The 20,505-nt window shown below is 38.1% G+C and overlaps 1 protein-coding gene across 2 annotated transcripts in view; it reads right to left on the bottom strand.

The window, feature by feature from the left end:
- The window catches only part of LOC129732702 (RAC serine/threonine-protein kinase), a 70,689-nt gene that overhangs the window by 4,488 nt on the left and 45,696 nt on the right, over positions 1-20,505 (bottom strand). For both annotated transcript variants that reach the window (XM_055693827.1, XM_055693828.1), the window contains 2 exons: positions 294-1,114; positions 31-228 (listed from right to left, as the gene is read on the bottom strand). In XM_055693827.1, coding sequence (XP_055549802.1) covers positions 31-228; positions 294-836 — 741 coding nt within the window. In that variant the 5' untranslated portion in view covers positions 837-1,114. The remainder of the gene's footprint in view (positions 1-30; positions 229-293; positions 1,115-20,505) is intronic.

Genomic DNA, 20,505 nt, shown 5'->3' with positions numbered 1-20,505 from the left:
ACGCAGGCAATGCGAAATCACTCTACTCACTATCAGGAAGGGATGATTAGTTTTTTTCAGGACACGGTTCTCAGCCATCGTGTGCGCGACTTCATCCTTTTGAACGATAACTTCTTTTTTGAGAATTTTAATCGCGTACAGTTTAGCGGTAGTTTTCTCACGGCATAGAATAACCTTTCCGAATGTTCCCTTGCCTAGCACTTTCAAAAACTCAAAGTTCTCCAGTGTCTAGTAAAACAAAATAGGGTTTAAAATAATACGTTTAAATTTTTCATCAAACCATAAATACTCACGACTTTCTTCCGTCCACTAATCTTTCCGGTTGAGGTGCCTTGCACCGAAAACTTTTCGGTCAACAGTTCATCTTCCGCAATCGATGCCATTTCAACATCCTCGTTCGATTGTGATCCGGCCTGATATGCTTCAGCCTCCGTTATACGATTGGCCACGCTGCGAATCGCTTCCACCCATTCCTGGCGTTCTTTTTCCTCTTCCACGTGAAACATTCGCTCTATTACGGTTGTCCATTGGAGACCACGAATAATGAACGTAAATGGCCGTGGCCTGTCAACGGACATAATCTGGCACCCTCTAACGGTGAAATTGTTCGAGGGTTCCGCCTGGAATGCAGCATCCGGTCTGTTTTTGTACCCAACCAAGGTACCATCGTCTCGTAGTATGAAGTAACGTGAGCGCCAGTTTTTGATGTGTTCGCCACGTTTATACAGCCAACCTTCTTTCACAATCTGAGCGGAAACAGCAACGACTGGCTGAGTGACACGTGTGGGTTGCGATATCGGCACCGGCTGGGGTTGATTACTGTCCGAAGAAGACATCCTTATCAGGAATACGGTATTACCCGAACGCACGTTACTATTGGCTTGCGAAAGTCACAGTTACGGGTAATACTTTGTTTGGCTGTTGAGTAGTCTCGACGATCACGGCGACGATTGTTACGATGTGCTAATTCAGAGCGCGCGCGTGTACTTTCACTGACGACAACGAGTCGATCTCGAGCGTACTGCAATTCGCGATGCTATGCGAGGACTTCGCCTCTCGTCTCTAATACAGACGTCGATACACCGGCACTGGCACCAATGTGTGTGGTTCAAATCTGTAAAGTAAATATTGAATATTGTTTATTGAATCATCGTTTGACGCGAATGAAAAAGTGTTGAACAAAACCGGATTAGTACGTAAGCGGTTGGTAAATACAAAAAACCCATCGATGCAGTGCTCCCGTCCCTTCCAAGCTACTGCCTAGCAAACTAGTGCTATGACGTGGTAGACTAAAATAATTCATGAGCAACTTAACTGACTTAGTTATTTGCAGATAATATCAAATAATACTTTTGTAAAAAAAACTTTCAGTAACATTGCATGACTGATCAATAATAGACCGTCTCGATGGATTCAACTGGGTGTTTTAATGGACGGTTTCCACGAGTCCTTCAATGAACTCTTGCTTAACTAGACAGTGGTGGCTGGAAGGAGGTGTCTAATCGACTTCAAAAATCAATTTTTTCGGAGGGGGTTTCTTAGTAGCTTAGGTATTTATGATAGATATTAGTAAATAATGAGTTAGTGTGGCCAATCACAAATGTGACTTCTCAACACTGTTAGAAATTTGTAATTTTGATTGTTAGGATATGTTTGCTTTCGCAATTAGGATCTATGAATCATCATCATCATATGAACTTACAACTATCTCGATTGCTAACTTATTGACTGGTAATAATTCTCTTTGACATAGCTTTTAATGTTTCAGCACCAGTATGTCTATGGTTCCAAAGCAAGGAGGACGCTTCAATATCATTTTCAGGATTTTATCTGAATCCGTTTCTTCCATGTCAAACAACAACTCGACTAGATCGGTACAGCATTAAGCATTGCTGGTCTAAAAATTTGTTTGTAAATCAAAAGCTTATTCTTTAGACGAAGTTTAGAATTCCTGTTAATGAGAGAATATAAACATCTCGTATATTTGATGCACTTTGCTTGTGAACTCTCAATGTGCTCTTTAGAAATAAGTTTTTTTTTATCGTAAATTAGTCCCAAGTACTTAACCTTGCAGACCAATTTAAAATAAACCCATTCATCTTAACAACCTGATTATTGTTTGACTTGAGGAAAGAAGTCCTAGTTTTATGAGGAAAAATTATTAATTGAGTTTTAGAATCATGGGAAGAGATTTTCCACTTTTGCAAGTATGCAGAAAAAATATCTAAACTTTTCTGCAATCGACTGCCTTTTTCCTTTTACTAAAATGCTCATGTCATCACAGAACAATGACTTGCATCCTGGAGGTAAATCAGGAAGATCGGAAGTAAATATAATACCCAAGACTGAACCTTGAAGCACACCTGCTCTGACTGGAAAACTATCAGATATAGAATTTTGATAGACAACCTATAGAGTTCGATTAGTAAATTTTGATTAGAAAATGCTTTTTCTATGTCTAAACCAGATCCAGTGGAATAATCATTCAGATTTGTTAGCTCCTAGCATATTAGTAACTCTGAGCAATTGATGAGTAGTGGAATGCCCATGGCGAAATACAAATAGCTTATCTGCAAAAATTGAATTTTTATTGATGTGTGACATCATCCTGTTAAGAATAATTCTTTCAAACAGTTTACTTAGCGAATAAAGCAAACTGATTAATTGATAACTTGAAACCTCAGCTGGATTCCTATCCGGCATTAAAATTGGAGTATTTTTGGAATTTTTCCATAATTTTGGTAAATATATCATTTTGAAACAGCAATTGAAAATGTTAATTAAAATTTCATTGTACTCTCAGGGAGATGTTTGATTAATATGTTAAAGACTCCATCGTCACTAGGTGCTTTCATATTTTTGAAATTTTTAATAATTGATTTAATCTCATTCAAGTCAGTTTCAATTATTTCTGCAGATAAAAAATTGTGGGAAGAAATTAAATCAATTGACGTGTGACTTCGCTTTCAATTGGAATTTAAAAATCAACTCCTGATTTTCTTCTCTCACCCATAATTATTAGTATGTGTGTTATTAGTCCTAAGTCCTGAAGATTATTGTCACAGAAATAAAAATGCGTATTAATTCCTAAACATTCTCTTCTCTCATCGATTTGGTAACAACATTTAATAAAAAGTGATACGGTTCTTCATTCATAGGGTTTCTTTGTTTTTTTTTTAACAGTATTTCAAAAAAGTTGATTTCACTATTTCAACTTAGTTTCATACCTTTAGTTTGGCACCATTTAACGTGCATGCCTTGTATAGACCATTTTACGAGCCGTTTGTGAACTCAATTCATGAATGAATTTTTGACAGAAAGCTCGGAACCGCTGACATAACGCACGTAAAAGCAGCTTCAATATCAGCAGGGTCCGTGACACCTGTCAGTTCGTAAAATGGTCTATTGTTCTACCCGGAATCAAGTCGGTTGCCAGATTGATTTTATTAAACAAACTATACTAAAACCTAACCTCAAACTCCGGAGAGAAACAATTCTTTTTTTCCAATTTTTCTCCCTGCCATTCTCTAGATTTTTAATTCTTGGCCCTCTTTTTGTCACCTATAGTTACTAAGATAGGAAGCTTTATCGCTACTCTTTTTTCTTGACTGCTCATTTCACTACCATGCGGACGTTTTTCCCTCGGAAAACAAGGTGCCCACTATCAGCAGTTTGTTGCGGCAAAGGAATATTGAGAAAATGACTGTCTGTCTGTGCGAATGGGATTTCGTGACTATACCTGGTTCTGGGAAGGAGGCTGCTGCACGATTGAGCTGGAAAAAATGCACCAAAGAATCTGAGTACACCATTCGATTCGTTATGATGTCCTGAATCTCTGGTCAAAATTACAAAATCGTCGTACGGTACATTTTTGAGTAGTGCCCTTTTAAAGGTCGTGAAGTACAGAAAAGTGATATAAAACGACGAAATACTCAATATGAAGCACGTTTTTCTACCACCATTTAATGGAATAACTTCTAAAATATTTTCTACACATCCCAAGTATTATATTTCATGACGTTTACAATTTGAGGAAAGATTTATCTGAAAATTTCACAGTGCACAGTGTTCTAAGCTCGAAAAATCGTAATCGTTTTGAATTTGACTGTGAAAAATTGATTTTATGTGCTTAATGCCTTCAGCAAAATTGTTTTATAGAACAAGGCCTCAATTCTGGCGTTTTTGGTTTTTCCATCAATCCACCTAACAGTTAGATAAAAAAATATTTTTTCTAATTTTCAATTTTCCAGATTGCGTATTTCAGCAAAGTTGTGGAAAAATTTGAAAGAAAAAAATTGCTGAGTACTGAGATGTTCTATCTGTACGTTGGACACGAAAAAATAGAGTTTTTGTGGAGCACCCTTCTTAAAATCAGTTTTTTGTCTAATGTAATGGTCAAAACAATCCAAAATTTTCTAACATTTTATTTATTCAGCTAAGCTTTACGCACGATTTTGTAAAATTTATTGTTTTAGCAATCACAGAAAAAGTTATAAACAAAAAACCGATTTTGAGAAGGGGTGTTTCACAAAAAACTCTATTTCGTCGTGTCCAACTTACAGATAGGACACTGCAGCATTCAGAAACATGTTTTCTTTTAAATTTCCATTACTTTGCTGAAGGAAGCAATCTGATATATTGAAAATAAGAAAAAAATCTTTTTTTTATCTAACTGTTAGGTGGATTGATCGAAAAACCAAACCGAACTCTCCTATCTTTACGACAACGCAATTCGTATTGAAAGTGAGTGATGTGAGCGTACCAAACCACCGTTTTTTAAATCGCTTCTTGCTGCATGATAGTCATTGATTTAGGTTACTCTTTCATCAATATTCCCCACCCCAGAGGGATACGATTATTGTATTAAATCCACACAATCGAACGGTACGATTATTGTATTATGATACAGTTGTGTGAAAGCTTTTATCATTTAAAATCTTTCACCTCTAAAACATTATATGCTGATTTCAGTTACATAGTGTAGAAAAAGACGTGTTCCCCTGTCAAAAAACGCTTATTTTTACAGAAATCTTTTAATTTGCAACATAATTTCATATAAACCAGACAATAGATAATGCATTCGTTTAAAAAGTCAACAGAAGTAAAAACAAATTCAAAAAGATTGTGTATGAGATACGACCACAAGGGTAACATAGAATTACGACAGTCTGTCATTTCTAATGCATTACTTGCAATAGGTAAGGGAATACACGCGATTGGGGTTGTTGTATTTGATGCGGTGAATTTCAGTAACAATTAATTAAGGCGAAGTTGATCACCTGAGAAATCGTGAACAAAAAACTTATCTTACAACACTAGGTAATGTTTAAGTGTTCTAAAATACAACTTTTGCAAGATTCACGTACCTCTCAAAGTTAATCCGGTGCAATTTTACATATTTTCGAAAAAAAATCTAATTTAGTCAAAACTAAAAAATTTGAACAAACAAGTCCTAGAATAACAAAAAAATGTTGAATTTACTTGAAGTAAACCTAGTTGAAAATAAATTACCTTAAACAACTTCCAACAATGATTATTAATGTTATACTGATGATTTCACAGGAAATTAAAAAAAAAATCAATTTCAAAGTTAGTTTTTGACCTTCTGCAACAAAGCGAATTGAAAGCGATCCAACTATTTTTTTTCCTGTGTGGACTTATCACTGCGATAAGACACGTTATATTTATGAAGGTCTCAGCACTTTATATTACTGGCATTATCACTATTAAGGTAAGTGATACGCTTATTATTTGTATCCGTGCTTGTGTGTGAGTTTTAACTTTCCCTTTCAAGATTCCTGGCTCTACTATACCGAGCCTCTTTCCATCCTACCAATATCGTCCAACTACAATTCCCTGGAGAGAACTTCACATACGTTACTCAGACCAGTTTTAAAGAGGAACTTATTTTTGTTAGGATGAGAGTCAACAGGGCTACTGTAGAATTCAGCTTGAAGGAAGGGGTATGTGGTGGGGGAGCCCGAGAATAAACCCATGTTAAAGTTTTTTGGAAATTTAATGGCCTGATTGTACTAAGATTCGAACCAACGACCCACTCGCTTGTCAAAGCGGTCTCTGTAAGCTTGCGGCCACGGAGCTCCTCTGACTATGATCACATGAGAGCAAATTTAGTAACCTTCATCTCGTGAACCTTTCCTTCTATCTGGTCTCGAGGTAGGATGCTATAGGTAGCTAGTAAGTTTATATTCTTTCACGACTAACATTGAGAGCCTTTCAGTTTGTCTCAAGGGACACATAGCTGATATAAATTTCGATAAAAGTGTAGTGTTTTGTTATAACAAACTGCGAAGTAGAGTACAATAAGTATAAGCTTGAATAATTAGTTTATATCCATGAACACGAAGGCAGCAAATTATAAAAAATCTATTCGACAGCCAAAACTTTCTAATATTTCTACAGTTCGTGAAACGGAACAAGAAAAAGGCAAAGGAAGTCACGAAAGTCTGACTAAGATCGGAGATCGAAAAGAACAACAAACCACAAGCACAGTAGTTAGTATAAGTGCATACTCGCTGCTGTGCCACGCAAAGCAAGCAAAGCCTTGGTGCTACATTACGATTCGGAACTCGACCTTCTGTTTATATACACAGATTTTGCAGCCAACTGTTTTAGTGTACAGGACAATTGCGGGGCTAGCGCTACGATCCTTCTGACACAAACAGTCTCTCGAACGGGATCCGAAGCTACGACGACTGGCTTGTTAGGCCAGCATCGTACCTCAAAACCAGTTGGAAGGGGTATGAATCTAAAAACTACAACAATGTTGATAATAATTACTATTGTTGAGAGGTCTAATGCATTTCTATTGCCTTTTGATTTCTTTTTCCAATGACCCCGAGAATATTTTTATTTTATGCATTAACAAAATATTAAATAATAGAATCCATAAACCATGACAAAAAAAAGGTTGTATTATGCAGGCACTTTTTCAAAATTTGTTTCGTTCTTTTACCTCTCACATGAATCATTTTTACAAATTACAGTTTGTAATGTAACTTCTGTGAAAACAAAAAACTAAAACGGATGGATCAGAGTTGAAAGATGAAATTTTAACGATGTCTGTTAAGTATTAGAAATAAGCCTGATAAAAATAAAAAAATCTCCGTAATAACAATTCGATGTCAAAATTGATATTAAACAGAAAATTTCATGTGTCGCTCGAAAAATCGCAACACTATAGAGCAAAAGCATTCACTCCCTCCTGTGTTTTTCTGCGCTGTTTGAGCAACGCTATTTCTTATGCTGCGGCAAAATAAATAGAATGAACCTAAATATAGAACCAGACTGCAGCGGCAAGTTAGTCAGCGCCGGTATTATTCAGCTTAAGCTAAAAATCTCTGCGCCAGACGGTTGACCTAGTCGTTGTATAAGAAAAACAGAAAAAAAACTGCACACAGACGACTGTCTGATTCACAATTTTAGACTATAGCTTAACAAAGGTGCAGAGACACTTGATGCATCAAAGTTATGCACTGTGAATCACGATTTGAAAACATGGCTAATATCTTCTAAGCGCATAATTTTGTGACAACAGCTTCTGCAAACAGATTTGAAAAAGTTTTTAACTTCAGATTAGAGTCGAAGGTAAAACCATCCTCATGTACTTTTTTAAATCAAATATAATTCCTACCCGGTAATCGTTTGCATAACGCCTTTTGTGTTCTTCTGTTTACCTAAAAAATATTAACTGGTTGAAGCTGAACGGGAAAGTGCTAATCCCGGTAATCCACCGCGAAAATGAAGTAACAACCAGCGCGAGAAAAAGCTGTCGCATGCAGCTGAGCATGTAAAACGAAATTAGAAACCTGGCGCCTACGACAGCGCATTCTCACATTTCAACGGCACCAGTTACTGGTGAATTATTTTGTTACAGTAGACTACTATTGCATTGGTTCGCAGACGAACAGAAAAATATCGCCGAAAGTCCCGAATAGGAACAGCTGACTTGTGTAACTGCAAAAGACGAACTCAGATTACGTATTGAGAAATACCCCGGAGCCAAAACCAGTCATACTCAAAGTCAAAGACATCATTCACGGAAGTTCAAACCTTATTATTAAGGAATAAAGTAATAATATTATATAACCTTTCTTTCAAATTTGTCGAAATAAACAATAGTTGCCTCTTCAATAAATATTTAACGGTTTAGACAACTATTTCAATTGGTTTTTAATCACTCTGCATAATGGAGTGACAAGTTATCCTGTTATACAAATATGATTGAAAATATCAATCAGAAGTTAGAACAGCCTCATTTGAATTTTATTTTTTTTTTTTTTTTATTTTAATTTTATTTGGATTATTTAGCACAATAGTGTTGAAAACATTGCCGATTCTAATTAGTTCATCACGCCCTTTCAATAGAATAAATAATCAAAGATCCAATATGCCAACGATAAAAACAAGAGTGCGAGTCACTTTAGAAGAGATGGTAACTCTAGTTGATTCAACCACTACCCAGCTGGTTGAGTAATCATGTATTTGCTAACACCTTACACCTGGGATTTGCCGACCACGATAGCAGTGATAAGCTAGTCATCGGCACGAACCGGCCTTGAACGAGCTCAATTTGCGCAAAGCGGCGGTACAACTTGTTTACCAGTGAACAATTGAACCCGAGCCTGTGTATGTGCACGCGCGTGTGGGTGGATGTTTACTACAGTGACTCGAGTTGTGCATTTCTCCAGCATCGATTCTTTCATGTTTGTTCCTTCGAAAAGTACGGCTGGTTATGCATTTTTTATTATTTTGATTATATCGTCCAGAACAGAGAACAAAAAAAAAACATAATAAACTGTCTAGAAAACATTGTTTTCATATTTTTCATAAGCCCTTCTCTAACGTGTTTACGCTACGGGCGCCACAGCAAATATTTGATAATGCCGCAGGTTATCATCAATCGCAAATAAATTCCTCAAGCGATACTGTGATTACACGGTGAAACAGAATGTAGGTACAACAGAATGTCCCGTGATGGAAGCGTTTGGTACTTTTTTATGAATTCAAATAGAAGGCACCGACCTTTTAATTTTTGAAGATTTTGTATCAATATTAAAAAATTTAAAGATTTGATTTTGGCTTAAACAATCCACGATATTCGACTAAAGAAGAAACCCCTGCTGGTAATCAATTGATCCCCATCTATTGCGCGATACTTTTGCTAAACGCACCAACACAGCAGCATGAATCAGACCCGGGTTAAATGCGCAAGGACAAATCGCGCACGGACTTGCATGCAAGTCAGCTTTCAAGTTACGTAGTGAAAATAAATTTAAAATATCTTTTAATTGAAAACGATCTCTAATACATCAGAAAACTGTTAAAAAACCAATTTCACTTTCATCTGGAGAAATTATTTAAGAAATTTCTGGTAGCGACCACAAACATTGAGTGTGTAGGTCACAAGTAGAGTAGGCAAATTATTAAAAAAATCGAATTTCCCAGGATCGGCCGGCCTAGCGGTAAATTGTGAGTATGAGGGAATGTTGGTCTACTGGTAAGTCACCATTCCTGAAAATATCATTTTTGGGAATTTCCTTATAGTGGAGTAGTAGTCGAATAAGTGACCAACATACGTATATGAGGCAAATTATTGAAAAAATCGAATTTCCCAAGATCGGCCGGCCTAGCGGAAAATTGTGAGTATGAGGGAATGTTGGTCTACTGGTAAGTCACCATTCCTGAAAATATCATTTTTGGGAACTTCCTTATAGTGAAGTAATAGTCGACTAAGTGACCTACATACGTATATGAGGCAAAAAATTGAAAAAATCGAATTTCCCAAGATCGGCCGGCCTAGCGGAAAATTGTGAGTATGAGGGAATGTTGGTCTACTGGTGGGTCACCATTCCTGAAAATATCATTTTTTGGAATTTCCTTATAGTGGAGCAGTAGTCGAATAAGTGACCTACATAAGTATATGAGGCAAATTATTGAAAAAATCGAATTTCCCAAGCTCGGCCGGCCTAGCGGAAAATTGTGAGTATGAGGGAATGTTGGTCTACTGGTAAGTCACCATTCCTAAAAATATCATTTTTGGGAATTTCCTTATAGTGGAGTAGTAGTCGAATAAGTGACCTACATACGTATATGAGGCAAATAATTGAAAAAATCGAATTTCCCAAGCTCGGCCGGCCTAGCGGAAAATTGTGAGTATGAGGGAATGTTGGTCTACTGGTAAGTCACCATTCCTGAAAATATCATTTTTGGGAATTTCCTTATAGTGGAGTAGTAGTCGAATAAGTGACCTACATACGTATATGAGGCAAATAATAGAAAAAATCGAATTTCCCAGGATCGGCCGGCCTAGCGGAAAATTGTGAGTATGAGGGAATGTTGGTCTACTGGTGGGTCACCATTCCTGAAAATATCATTTTTTGGAATTTCCTTATAGTGGAGCAGTAGTCGAATAAGTGACCTACATAAGTATATGAGGCAAATTATTGAAAAAATCGAATTTCCCAAGCTCGGCCGGCCTAGCGGAAAATTGTGAGTATGAGGGAATGTTGGTCTACTGGTAAGTCACCATTCCTGAAAATATCATTTTTGGGAATTTCCTTATAGTGGAGTAGTAGTCGAATAAGTGACCTACATACGTATATGAGGCAAATAATTGAAAAAAATCGAATTTCCCAGGATCGGCCGGCCTAGCGGAAAATTGTGAGTATGAGGGAATGTTGGTCTACTGGTAAGTCACCATTCCTGAAAATATCATTTTTGGGAACTTCCTTATAGTGAAGTAATAGTCGACTAAGTGACCTACATACGTATATGAGGCAAAAAATTGAAAAAATCGAATTTCCCAAGATCGGCCGGCCTAGCGGAAAATTGTGAGTATGAGGGAATGTTGGTCTACTGGTGGGTCACCATTCCTGAAAATATCATTTTTTGGAATTTCCTTATAGTGGAGCAGTAGTCGAATAAGTGACCTACATAAGTATATGAGGCAAATTATTGAAAAAATCGAATTTCCCAAGCTCGGCCGGCCTAGCGGAAAATTGTGAGTATGAGGGAATGTTGGTCTACTGGTAAGTCACCATTCCTAAAAATATCATTTTTGGGAATTTCCTTATAGTGGAGTAGTAGTCGAATAAGTGACCTACATACGTATATGAGGCAAATAATTGAAAAAATCGAATTTCCCAAGCTCGGCCGGCCTAGCGGAAAATTGTGAGTATGAGGGAATGTTGGTCTACTGGTAAGTCACCATTCCTGAAAATATCATTTTTGGGAATTTCCTTATAGTGGAGTAGTAGTCGAATAAGTGACCTACATACGTATATGAGGCAAATAATAGAAAAAATCGAATTTCCCAGGATCGGCCGGCCTAGCGGAAAATTGTGAGTATGAGGGAATGTTGGTCTACTGGTGGGTCACCATTCCTGAAAATATCATTTTTTGGAATTTCCTTATAGTGGAGCAGTAGTCGAATAAGTGACCTACATAAGTATATGAGGCAAATTATTGAAAAAATCGAATTTCCCAAGCTCGGCCGGCCTAGCGGAAAATTGTGAGTATGAGGGAATGTTGGTCTACTGGTAAGTCACCATTCCTGAAAATATCATTTTTGGGAATTTCCTTATAGTGGAGTAGTAGTCGAATAAGTGACCTACATACGTATATGAGGCAAATAATTGAAAAAAATCGAATTTCCCAGGATCGGCCGGCCTAGCGGAAAATTGTGAGTATGAGGGAATGTTGGTCTACTGGTAAGTCACCATTCCTGAAAATATCATTTTTGGGAACTTCCTTATAGTGAAGTAATAGTCGACTAAGTGACCTACATACGTATATGAGGCAAAAAATTGAAAAAATCGAATTTCCCAAGATCGGCCGGCCTAGCGGAAAATTGTGAGTATGAGGGAATGTTGGTCTACTGGTGGGTCACCATTCCTGAAAATATCATTTTTTGGAATTTCCTTATAGTGGAGCAGTAGTCGAATAAGTGACCTACATAAGTATATGAGGCAAATTATTGAAAAAATCGAATTTCCCAAGCTCGGCCGGCCTAGCGGAAAATTGTGAGTATGAGGGAATGTTGGTCTACTGGTAAGTCACCATTCCTAAAAATATCATTTTTGGGAATTTCCTTATAGTGGAGTAGTAGTCGAATAAGTGACCTACATACGTATATGAGGCAAATAATTGAAAAAATCGAATTTCCCAAGCTCGGCCGGCCTAGCGGAAAATTGTGAGTATGAGGGAATGTTGGTCTACTGGTAAGTCACCATTCCTGAAAATATCATTTTTGGGAATTTCCTTATAGTGGAGTAGTAGTCGAATAAGTGACCTACATACGTATATGAGGCAAATAATTGAAAAAATCGAATTTCCCAGGATCGGCCGGCCTAGCGGAAAATTGTGAGTATGAGGGAATGTTGGTCTACTGGTGGGTCACCATTCCTGAAAATATCATTTTTGGGAATTTCCTTATAGTGGAGTAGTAGTCGAATAAGTGACCTACATGAGTATATGAGGCAAATTATTGAAAAAATCGAATTTCCCAGGATCGGCCGGCCTAGCGGAAAATAGTGAGTATGAGGGAGTGTTGGTCTACTAGTGGGTCACCATTCCTGAAAATATCATTTTTGGGAATTTCCATATAGTGGAGTAGTAGTCGAATAAGTGACCTACCTAAGTATATGAGGCAAATAATTGAAAAAATCGAATTTCCCAGGATCGGCCGGCCTAGCGGTAAATTGTGAGTATGAGGGAATGTTGGTCTACTGGTGGGTCACCATTCCTGAAAATATCATTTTTTTGGAATTTCCTTATAGTGAAGTAGTAGTCGAATAAGTGACCTACATACGTATATGAGGCAAATTATTGAAAAAAATCGAATTTCCCAAGATCGGCCGGCCTAGCGGAAAATTGTGAGTATGAGGGAATGTTGGTCTACTGGTGGGTCACCATTCCTGAAAATATCATTTTTGGGAATTTCCATATAGTGGAGTAGTAGTCGAATAAGTGACCTACATACGTATATGAGGCAAATTATTGAAAAAATCGAATTTCCCAAGCTCGGCCGGCCTAGCGGAAAATTGTGAGTATGAGGGAATGTTGGTCTACTGGTGGGTCACCATTCCTGAAAATATCATTTTTGGGAATTTCCTTATAGTGGAGTAGTAGTCGAATAAGTGACCTACATAAGTATATGAGGCAAATTATTGAAAAAATCGAATTTCCCAGGATCGGCCGGCCTAGCGGAAAATAGTGAGTATGAGGGAATGTTGGTCTACTGGTAGTTACCATTCCTGAAAATATCATTTTTGAGAATTTCCATATCGGGAAGTAGTAGTCGAATAAGTGACCAACATACGTATATGAGGCAAATTATTGAAAAAATCGAATTTCCCAGGATCGGCCTGCCTAGCGGAAAATAGTGAGTATGAGGGAATGTTGGTCTACTGGTGGGTCACCATTCCTGAAAATATCATTTTTTGGAATTTCCTTATAGTGGAGTAGTAGTCGAATAAGTGACCTACATACGTATATGAGGCATATTATTGAAAAAATCGAATTTCCCAGGATCGGCCGGCCTAGCGGAAAATTGTGAGTATGAGGGAATGTTGGTCTACTGGTGGGTCACCATTCCTGAAAATATCATTTTTGGGAATTTCCTTATAGTGGAGTAGTAGTCGAATAAGTGACCTACATAAGTATATGAGGCAAATTATTGAAAAAATCGAATTTCCCAGGATCGGCCGGCCTAGCGGAAAATTGTGAGTATGAGGGAATGTTGGTCTACTGGTGGGTCACCATTCCTGAAAATATCATTTTTGGGAATTTCCTTATAGTGGAGTAGTAGTCGAATAAGTGACCTACATAAGTATATGAGGCAAATTATTGAAAAAATCGAATTTCCCAAGCTCGGCCGGCCTAGCGGAAAATTGTGAGTATGAGGGAATGTTGGTCTACTGGTAAGTCACCATTCCTAAAAATATCATTTTTGGGAATTTCCTTATAGTGGAGTAGTAGTCGAATAAGTGACCTACATACGTATATGAGGCAAATAATTGAAAAAATCGAATTTCCCAAGCTCGGCCGGCCTAGCGGAAAATTGTGAGTATGAGGGAATGTTGGTCTACTGGTAAGTCACCATTCCTGAAAATATCATTTTTGGGAATTTCCTTATAGTGGAGTAGTAGTCGAATAAGTGACCTACATACGTATATGAGGCAAATAATAGAAAAAATCGAATTTCCCAGGATCGGCCGGCCTAGCGGAAAATTGTGAGTATGAGGGAATGTTGGTCTACTGGTGGGTCACCATTCCTGAAAATATCATTTTTTGGAATTTCCTTATAGTGGAGCAGTAGTCGAATAAGTGACCTACATAAGTATATGAGGCAAATTATTGAAAAAATCGAATTTCCCAAGCTCGGCCGGCCTAGCGGAAAATTGTGAGTATGAGGGAATGTTGGTCTACTGGTAAGTCACCATTCCTGAAAATATCATTTTTGGGAATTTCCTTATAGTGGAGTAGTAGTCGAATAAGTGACCTACATACGTATATGAGGCAAATAATTGAAAAAAATCGAATTTCCCAGGATCGGCCGGCCTAGCGGAAAATTGTGAGTATGAGGGAATGTTGGTCTACTGGTGGGTCACCATTCCTGAAAATATCATTTTTGGGAATTTCCTTATAGTGGAGTAGTAGTCGAATAAGTGACCTACATACGTATATGAGGCAAATAATTGAAAAAATCGAATTTCCCAGGATCGGCCGGCCTAGCGGAAAATTGTGAGTATGAGGGAATGTTGGTCCACTGGTGGGTCACCATTCCTGAAAATATCATTTTTGGGAATTTCCTTATAGTGGAGTAGTAGTCGAATAAGTGACCTACATGAGTATATGAGGCAAATTATTGAAAAAATCGAATTTCCCAGGATCGGCCGGCCTAGCGGAAAATAGTGAGTATGAGGGAGTGTTGGTCTACTAGTGGGTCACCATTCCTGAAAATATCATTTTTGGGAATTTCCATATAGTGGAGTAGTAGTCGAATAAGTGACCTACCTAAGTATATGAGGCAAATAATTGAAAAAATCGAATTTCCCAGGATCGGCCGGCCTAGCGGTAAATTGTGAGTATGAGGGAATGTTGGTCTACTGGTGGGTCACCATTCCTGAAAATATCATTTTTTTGGAATTTCCTTATAGTGAAGTAGTAGTCGAATAAGTGACCTACATACGTATATGAGGCAAATTATTGAAAAAAATCGAATTTCCCAAGATCGGCCGGCCTAGCGGAAAATTGTGAGTATGAGGGAATGTTGGTCTACTGGTGGGTCACCATTCCTGAAAATATCATTTTTGGGAATTTCCATATAGTGGAGTAGTAGTCGAATAAGTGACCTACATACGTATATGAGGCAAATTATTGAAAAAATCGAATTTCCCAAGCTCGGCCGGCCTAGCGGAAAATTGTGAGTATGAGGGAATGTTGGTCTACTGGTGGGTCACCATTCCTGAAAATATCATTTTTGGGAATTTCCTTATAGTGGAGTAGTAGTCGAATAAGTGACCTACATAAGTATATGAGGCAAATTATTGAAAAAATCGAATTTCCCAGGATCGGCCGGCCTAGCGGAAAATAGTGAGTATGAGGGAATGTTGGTCTACTGGTAGTTACCATTCCTGAAAATATCATTTTTGAGAATTTCCATATCGGGAAGTAGTAGTCGAATAAGTGACCAACATACGTATATGAGGCAAATTATTGAAAAAATCGAATTTCCCAGGATCGGCCTGCCTAGCGGAAAATAGTGAGTATGAGGGAACGTTGGTCTACTGGTGGGTCACCATTCCTGAAAATATCATTTTTGGGAATTTCCTTATAGTGGAGTAGTAGTCGAATAAGTGACCTACATAAGTATATGAGGCAAATTATTGAAAAAATCGAATTTCCCAGGATCGGCCGGCCTAGCGGAAAATTGTGAGTATGAGGGAATGTTGGTCTACTGGTGGGTCACCATTCCTGAAAATATCTTTTTTGGGAATTTCCTTATAGTGGAGTAGTAGTCGAATAAGTGACCTACATACGTATATGAGGCAAATTATTGAAAAAATCGAATTTCCCAAGATCGGCCGGCCTAGCAGAAAATTGTGAGTATGAGGGAATGTTGGTCTACTGGTGGGTCACCATTCCTGAAAATATCATTTTTGGGAATTTCCATATAGTGAAGCAGTAGTCGAATAAGTGACCAACATACGTATATGAGGCAAATTATTGAAAAAATAGAATTTCCCAAGATCGGCCGGCCTAGCGGAAATTTGTGAGTATGAGGGAATGTTGGTCTACTGGTGGGTCACCATTCCTGAAAATATCATTTTTTGGAATTTCCTTATAGTGGAGTAGTAGTCGAATAAGTGACCTACATACGTATATGAGGCAAATTATTGAAAGAATCGAATTTCCCAGGATCGGCCGGCCTAGCGAAAAATTGTGAGTATGAGGGAATGTTGGTCTACTGGTGGGTCACCATTCCTGAAAATATCTTTTTTGGGAATTTCCTAATAGTGGAGTAGTAGTCGAATAAGTGACCTACATACGTATATGAGTCAAATTATTGTAAAAATCGAATTTCCCAAGATCGGTCGGCCTAGCGGAAAATTGTGAGTATGAGGGAATGTTGGTCTACTGGTGGGTCACCATTCCTGAAAATATCATTTTTGGGAATTTCCTTATAGTGGAGTAGTAGTCGAATAAGTGACCTACATAAGTATATGAGGCAAATTATTGAAAAAATCGAATTTCCCAGGATCGGCCGGCCTAGCGGAAAATAGTGAGTATGAGGGAATGTTGGTCTACTGGTAGTTACCATTCCTGAAAATATCATTTTTGAGAATTTCCATATCGGGAAGTAGTAGTCGAATAAGTGACCAACATACGTATATGAGGCAAGTTATTGAAAAAATCGAATTTCCCAGGATCGGCCTGCCTAGCGGAAAATAGTGAGTATGAGGGAATGTTGGTCCACTGGTGGGTCACCATTCCTGAAAATATCATTTTTTGGAATTTCCTTATAGTGGAGTAGTAGTCGAATAAGTGACCTTCATACGTATATGAGGCAAATTATTGAAAAAATCGAATTTCCCAAGATCGGCCGGCCTAGCAGAAAATTGTGAGTATGAGGGAATGTTGGTCTACTGGTGGGTCACCATTCCTGAAAATATCATTTTTGGGAATTTCCATATAGTGAAGCAGTAGTCGAATAAGTGACCAACATACGTATATGAGGCAAATTATTGAAAAAATCGAATTTCCCAAGATCGGCCGGCCTAGCGGAAAATTGTGAGTATGAGGGAATGTTGGTCTACTGGTGGGTCACCATTCCTGAAAATATCATTTTTTGGAATTTCCTTATAGTGGAGTAGTAGTCGAATAAGTGACCTACATACGTATATGAGGCAAATTATTGAAAGAATCGAATTTCCCAGGATCGGCCGGCTTAGCGGAAAATTGTGAGTATGAGGGAATGTTGGTCTACTGGTGGGTCACCATTCCTGAAAATATCTTTTTTGGGAATTTCCTAATAGTGGAGTAGTAGTCGAATAAGTGACCTACATACGTATATGAGGCAAATTATTGAAAAAATCGAATTTCCCAAGATCGACCGGCCTAGCGGAAAATTGTGAGTATGAGGGAATGTTGGTCCACTGGTGGGTCACCATTCCTGAAAATATCATTTTTGGGAATTTCCTTATAGTGGAGTAGTAGTCGAATAAGCGACCTACATGAGTATATGAGGCAAATTATTGAAAAAATCGAATTTCCCAGGATCGGCCGGCCTAGCGGAAAATAGTGAGTATGAGGGAGTGTTGGTCTACTAGTGGGTCACCATTCCTGAAAATATCATTTTTGGGAATTTCCATATAGTGGAGTAGTAGTCGAATAAGTGACCTACATAAGTATATGAGGCAAATAATTGAAAAAATCGAATTTCCCAGGATCGGCCGGCCTAGCGGTAAATTGTGAGTATGAGGGAATGTTGGTCTACTGGTGGGTCACCATTCCTGAAAATATCATTTTTTGGAATTTCCTTATAGTGAAGTAGTAGTCGAATAAGTGACCTACATACGTATATGAGGCAAATTATTGAAAAAAATCGAATTTCCCAAGATCGGCCGGCCTAGCGGAAAATTGTGAGTATGAGGGAATGTTGGTCTACTGGTGGGTCACCATTCCTGAAAATATCATTTTTGGGAATTTCCATATAGTGGAGTAGTAGTCGAATAAGTGACCTACATACGTATATGAGGCAAATTATTGAAAAAATCGAATTTCCCAAGCTCGGCCGGCCTAGCGGAAAATTGTGAGTATGAGGGAATGTTGGTCTACTGGTGGGTCACCATTCCTGAAAATATCATTTTCGGGAATTTCCTTATAGTGGAGTAGTAGTCGAATAAGTGACCTACATAAGTATATGAGGCAAATTATTGAAAAAATCGAATTTCCCAGGATCGGCCGGCCTAGCGGAAAATAGTGAGTATGAGGGAATGTTTGTCTACTGGTAGTTACCATTCCTGAAAATATCATTTTTGAGAATTTCCATATCGGGAAGTAGTAGTCGAATAAGTGACCAACATACGTATATGAGGCAAATTATTGAAAAAATCGAATTTCCCAGGATCGGCCTGCCTAGCGGAAAATAGTGAGTATGAGGGAATGTTGGTCTACTGGTGGGTCACCATTCCTGAAAATATCATTTTTTGGAATTTCCTTATAGTGGAGTAGTAGTCGAATAAGTGACCTACATACGTATATGAGGCATATTATTGAAAAAATCGAATTTCCCAGGATCGGCCGGCCTAGCGGAAAATTGTGAGTATGAGGGAATGTTGGTCTACTGGTGGGTCACCATTCCTGAAAATATCATTTTTGGGAATTTCCTTATAGTGGAGTAGTAGTCGAATAAGTGACCTACATAAGTATATGAGGCAAATTATTGAAAAAATCGAATTTCCCAGGATCGGCCTGCCTAGCGGAAAATAGTGAGTATGAGGGAATGTTGGTCTACTGGTGGGTCACCATTCCTGAAAATATCATTTTTTGGAATTTCCTTATAGTGGAGTAGTAGTCGAATAAGTGACCTACATACGTATATGAGGCATATTATTGAAAAAATCGAATTTCCCAGGATCGGCCGGCCTAGCGGAAAATTGTGAGTATGAGGGAATGTTGGTCTACTGGTGGGTCACCATTCCTGAAAATATCTTTTTTGGGAATTTCCTAATAGTGGAGTAGTAGTCGAATAAGTGACCTACATACGTATATGAGGCAAATTATTGAAAAAATCGAATTTCCCAAAATCGGCCGGCCTAGCAGAAAATTGTGAGTATGAGGGAATGTTGGTCTACTGGTGGGTCACCATTCCTGAAAATATCATTTTTGGGAATTTCCATATAGTGAAGCAGTAGTCGAATAAGTGACCAACATACGTATATGAGGCAAATTATTGAAAAAATCGAATTTCCCAAGATCGGCCGGCCTAGCGGAAAATTGTGAGTATGAGGGAATGTTGGTCTACTGGTGGGTCACCATTCCTGAAAATATCATTTTTTGGAATTTCCTTATAGTGGAGTAGTAGTCGAATAAGTGACCTACATACGTATATGAGGCAAATTATTGAAATAATCGAATTTCCCAGGATCGGCCGGCCTAGCGAAAAATTATGAGTATGAGGGAATGTTGGTCTACTGGTGGGTCACCATTCCTGAAAATATCTTTTTTGGGAATTTCCTAATAGTGGAGTAGTAGTCGAATAAGTGACCTACATACGTATATGAGTCAAATTATTGTAAAAACTGAATTTCCCAAGATCGGCCGGCCTAGCGGAAAATTGTGAGTATGAGGGAATGTTGGTCTACTGGTGGGTCACCATTCCTGAAAATATCATTTTTGGGAATTTCCTTATAGTGGAGTAGTAGTCGAATAAGTGACCTACATAAGTATATGAGGCAAATTATTGAAAAAACTGAATTTCCCAAGATCGGCCGGCCTAGCGGAAAATTGTGAGTATGAGGGAATGTTGGTCTACTGGTGGGTCACCATTCCTGAAAATATCATTTTTGGGAATTTCCTTATAGTGGAGTAGTAGTCGAATAAGTGACCTACATAAGTATATGAGGCAAATTATTGAAAAAATCGAATTTCCCAGGATCGGCCGGCCTAGCGGAAAATAGTGAGTATGAGGGAATGTTGGTCTACTGGTAGTTACCATTCCTGAAAATATCATTTTTGAGAATTTCCATATCGGGAAGTTGTAGTCGAATAAGTGACCAACATACGTATATGAGGCAAATTATTGAAAAAATCGAATTTCCCAGGATCGGCCTGCCTAGCGGAAAATAGTGAGTATGAGGGAATGTTGGTCTACTGGTGGGTCACCATTCCTGAAAATATCATTTTTTTGGAATTTCCTTATAGTGGAGTAGTAGTCGAATAAGTGACCTTCATACGTATATGAGGCAAATTATTGAAAAA

The sequence above is a fragment of the Wyeomyia smithii genome, chromosome 3 (genome assembly GCF_029784165.1).
Source record: "Wyeomyia smithii strain HCP4-BCI-WySm-NY-G18 chromosome 3, ASM2978416v1, whole genome shotgun sequence".
Taxonomy (NCBI): domain Eukaryota; kingdom Metazoa; phylum Arthropoda; class Insecta; order Diptera; family Culicidae; genus Wyeomyia; species Wyeomyia smithii.
The sequence above is the reverse complement of the archived record's forward strand: the minus strand, read 5'-3'. Positions and strand labels throughout refer to the sequence as shown.